At 42.9% G+C, this 4926-nt stretch overlaps 1 protein-coding gene across 1 annotated transcript; it reads left to right on the top strand.

Moving 5' to 3' along the window:
* Window positions 1-4074: 4074 nt before the first annotated feature.
* On the top strand, window positions 4075-4606 carry LOC147634565 (uncharacterized). Its single transcript, XM_086803268.1, has 2 exons — window positions 4075-4426; window positions 4497-4606. Exons 1-2 carry the CDS (start codon window positions 4111-4113, stop codon window positions 4604-4606), a joined length of 426 nt encoding a protein of 141 aa, XP_086659394.1. The 5' UTR covers window positions 4075-4110.
* The last annotated feature ends 320 nt before the right edge of the window (window positions 4607-4926 follow it).

Raw genomic sequence — 4926 nt, 5'->3', positions numbered from 1 at the left:
AGTCATTAGCTCTGTGATAGAGGAAGTGGGTGCCAAAAATGTAGTCCAAGTCGTCATGGACAATGCAAAAATTTGTAAAAATGCATCCAGAATCCTACAGAAACAATATCCACATATTTTTCCGGTAGGCTGTAATACTCATAGTTTGAATCTTGTATTAAAAGATTGGTATAAATCTGATGATACCAAATGGTTTGCCTCAATCGTCGACACTGCTCGCCAGCTTGTGAAATTCATGCTCAAGAGACAGAGAGTTTTGGATATGTTTCGACCTCGCATGTCAGTTATGTTAAAGCTTCCAGCGGAGACTAGGTTTTGCACTCACTTTTACACTTTTGAGTCTCTTCTTAGAAATAAAGATGCAGTTTGTGAAACATTTACATGCATGGCATTTCATGACTGGGAGAACACTCAACTTGAAAAAGTGAAAGAGAAAATCAAAGTCTTGAAGGCAGCATAAAGCTCTGGGGGCTATCCACGGCCGTTTATTTCGCTCTCTGTCTGCGTGGGAGACTGCCTGTGCCACCTTCTCGGGGTTCTTGTCTGCTTCATAAACAAAATTGAGAGACACCCGTTTTTTGGGCGCTCTCAGCAGCAATCCCCAATCGATAATACCTATGCGTGGCTTTAGCTCTTTTGTATAATCCAACACTACATTAAAAGGATGTAGGTCGGTATGTACAATACCTGCCATATGCGCTGCCGCTACACCTTCCACTAGGGCATGCATAATATGTGGCATGTTTATTACTACCTCTTTTATTTTTGAAAGTTCTAGATGACCTAAAGGGATATTATCAGGCGGTGGTTGTCTCCATCCTCGATCCAAACGAAAAATGGCTCTGGTGAACTCACTGAATCTGAAGGGAACTTTCAGTAGAGTATCACCAAGAGCGCCGCCATTAAAGTACGGGAAAATTGTGATCCAAGGAGCCTCTTTTGTAAAGGCAATGCATCGGACAATCGATGGATGTAGCACTTGCATACCCTGCTCTGCCTGGAAGCTCTCGAACTTCGCGCTGCCTTCTCCTTTGTAGTGCTTTCCGCAAAAAGTGATGTGCTCCGGTAAAAATGATATGCCTTTAATTGCATACTCTTTTACAGTTCCAAACACACCGGAGCCTATTGTTCGTCCTTCGTGAAGAGCTTCGTGCGGGATGCCAATAAGATGTGTGCACATAGAATTGTAGATGGTACGATTAATGACACCTGTACCACTTGCATCTGCCTGACTGGACGTTGCAGCGACATCCTGGGCAATTCGCACTCTCTTGGGGAGAGACTCTGCATCCAACGCCTTCATGCGCTTGCTCTTGGCCCTTTGCTCGCTCCACACAACGTCCCATAACTGTAGACGTTGCATGTTGGCTTCAGGCGGGGCAGCATCTCGAAGATCACTGCACGCTACTCGCATGCTCCCCAAAATGGTTCGTGTTATGTGCTGATGGTTGAAATCTGCTATCCTCTGTCTATCTAGCAGCTGAGCGTTGCCTCCGCTTCGAAGCCGACGCTGTGCATTTTCCCATATTTGGTCTATGAGATCTCGCATGAGTATCTCAGACTCGTTGATCTTCTTGACGACATCATCAGTACATTGTGATACTGTGATGACCGCTTCAACGCGAATTGCTCGCAGAACAATTTTGCGCTCTTCGGGAGAAAGCATGTTGATCGTCTTCGTAAATCTAGCAAATAACACTAAATATAAAAAAACAAAATATCAAACATTACTGAAATAAACATCAAGCAGACGTGAGAGAACAGCAACAATCCTTTAATGAACTCAATATCATCCAATACATCATCAAACGTGAGAAAACAGCAATAAGTGTACCATTACTTATCAATGATCAAACAAAAACAAAATATACCAAACATTACTGAACTCAACATCATGCAATACATTATCGAACGTGAGACAACCGCAACAAGCGCATTATTACTTACGAATGAGAGAGAGAGAGAGAGGGGGAGGAAGAGAGAGAGGTGTGACAGATAGAGAGAGGAAACATTAAATAATATTTTTTATAGTTTTGTGAGTTCCTAAAGAGAGAAAAATAATGTTTTGTAATCCTAAAGCACTCCTCATCTACATACCTATCGTGATAGAGAGAGATGTGAAGTGTATCATGAGAGAGAGAGAGAAAGAGTTGTGAAGTGTATCATTGCGAGAGAGAGAGAGAATCATGAAGTGTATCATGAGAGAGAGAGAGAAAGAGTTGTGAAGTGTATCATTGCGAGAGAGAGAGAGAATCATGAAGTGTATCATGAGAGAGAGAGAGAGAGAGAGAGAGAGGAGAGGAAGAGAGAGTTGTGACAGATAGAGAGAAGAAACATTAAATCACATTTTTAATGTTTTTGGGAGTTCCTAAAGAGAAAAATAATGTATTGTTTTAATTTTTAAGTAAATAGAGGGAGAAAAAAGAAATTATTAAGAATTATGTATATTTTAAGAGAGAAAAAAAATCATTATCTACACATCTATCGTGTTGTGAAGTGAATCATGAGAGAGAAAGAGAAAGAGTTGTGAAGTGTATCATGAGAGAGAGGGGGGTAAGAAGAGAGAGATTCATATTTTTCGAGTTACGAATCACGATATTATAAAATAAAACGGTTAGACAATATGATGTAAACTTTGATCCATGAAATACTAATGCCGCGTTAGCAACCAAGTATCGCATGGATCAAACACCATAAAAACAATATAAGTCAAATCAAACAAATTAACGACATTTATTCGACCGCGTTAACGATCATATGCCGAAATACGCAAGCAAATTTACGACACTTTTTCGACCGCGTTAACGATCAAATGCCGCAATATGCAAAAAACATTTCATGCACTAGCGGACGACACCAACTTGCCGTGTTAACGACAAAATGCCGCCCGATTCTATGGGAATACCAATAGGATACGAACATACACTGGCCGCGTTACCGACCATATGTCCGCATTTGACAAAGGGAAGGGAAGGGAAGGTGACATCGCCATAACGATACTATGCTTGCCGCGTTACCGACTAGTACCGCTACAGCGTGCCATACTTACCATAGGACACAAACTAGCCGCGTTACCGACTAAGTGCCCCAGGGTAAGCACCATTCCGAAGAATGGCCTTACACACACACACCAGTCGTGTGGCGGGCCACCCAAATCCTGCCGCGCATTGCGACAATGGGCGGCTGCCCGCACGAACTCACTCACACATACATCCCTCGTGTGGCGGACCACCCACATCTTGCCGCGCATTACGACAGTGGGCGGCTGCCCGCACGAACACACCCACATACACAAACACACACATACACACACACACACAAGTTTTTATTACCTGTGTATGCTGTCAGCAATGAAATCCCAAAGGGCCCCCCGGGCCCACATATATAGAAAAATGTACCCCGCCGGGATATGTGACGACCCCGCCGGGACCCGCCGGGTTTTGCTATATCCCGGCGGGCCCGCCGGGCTAAAGAAAAGCCCGGCGGGATTTTTCCCGGTTACCAGGTCGCTTGCCACCGGCTTTTTTGTGAACATGTTAACATGTGAACATGTTAATAACATGTTCACACATGTTATTAACAAGAAAATTTTTGTGATCACGTGAATATAAAATCCCTGCAGGTGAGAGCTCATCGAGACACACAAGGAGGCAAGCTGATTTTTCCAGCACTTTGGAGCAAGCCGCCTCCTCAAACCCTACTACGGAGAATGCGGTACATATCATAGATGACACGAATCTGGAGGTGGATATGGATAGGGAGCATCTACATAGTGATGAAAGAAATGAGGAGGATGGACAAAATGTAGTGGGGGCAATTGAGGAAAATAAAGGTGATCAAAATGAGGGTGAGAATACTCAAGGTGGTGATAATGAGGATGAAGGTGAGAATACTGAGGATACTGGGAGAGAGATAGAGGGGGAAGAGAACACACATCCACTAGAGGATCAAGAAGAAACAGTTGTCACAACCCAAACTAAAGGAAGCAAGCAGAAAAAAAATAAGGTTGATATTTTTGGGAAGATTCTTGAGACATCTACTCCACAAGCCTTTTTAGATAGGATAGGAGTCAAATTTAGGTCTCCAACTCCACGTGTTCCTCTCTGTAGGATGATCCAAACGGAGGCAATCCGAAAGGTTTCTCCCTCAACAGATAAGTCTCTTACTCGAAGCTTCAAAAAACTAGGTGGGTACATTGAGAGCATGGGAGCTTTCACAGTATCAATTATGGACTTGGAAGGGGAGGAGACACCATTGACACAAGAGAGGGAGGAATCTTGGGATGAGCATTGGAGGACTGTGAATCAACAATTTGAGGAAACTCTTGCACTTGACCCCGATTGGGGTCCGTACTTGAGCCGAAAAATGGTGCATATTCTTGATGGTAATAATCGACACAATGCTTGGATGGACTGCATTTCTACAGGTGAGTTCTCATTGGGATATTATAGTTTCTTATGCTTCTTTGTCCTTCCTAATTTTGTGTTTTATTACAGGGTTTCAAGGGGATTTGTCCATGCATTGTTGTGTTCTCTGTAAATTTTATGTGTTCGAGCGGAGGGATGTGGGTGAGCTTTTGTTTTCATTGTCCAGGTTGAACAAGTAAGTTAATTTGTTATCAGAGTCTCCTTCTATGTCAAGTAAGTTGTTTGTACTCAAGAATATTAACATATTTTTTCTTTGTTTTGTAGGACGCATGATTATGCATTTGTGCCAACCACATTTGGTGATCGTCTATTTCAACTAAGAAGATTGGGAGAGTCCGACCTAACAACTCTCATGGCACATTTTGACAATGAGGACAAGCTGTGGGTTGAGAGAGAGATGCAGAGTGCATCTGCCAGAGGAAGGCCCAGTTGGCTTCATTTGCCAATCTAGATTATGACTTGGCTCTTGTTCAAGGACGAGATGGAGCAAAAAATTGAT

The sequence above is a fragment of the Cibotium barometz genome, chromosome 10 (assembly GCF_041138505.1).
Source record: "Cibotium barometz isolate CiBa-2024 chromosome 10, ASM4113850v1, whole genome shotgun sequence".
Lineage (NCBI taxonomy): Eukaryota > Viridiplantae > Streptophyta > Polypodiopsida > Cyatheales > Cibotiaceae > Cibotium > Cibotium barometz.
The sequence above is the reverse complement of the archived record's forward strand: the minus strand, read 5'-3'. Positions and strand labels throughout refer to the sequence as shown.

Coding starts and splice junctions, on each gene's coding strand:
- LOC147634565 (XM_086803268.1), top strand. CDS start 4,111: ATGATCCAAACGGAGGCAATCCGAAAGGTTTCTCCCTCAACAGATAAG. Junction 4,427..4,496: donor GATGGACTGCATTTCTACAG/GTGAGTTCTCAT, acceptor GTTTTATTACAG/GGTTTCAAGGGGATTTGTCC.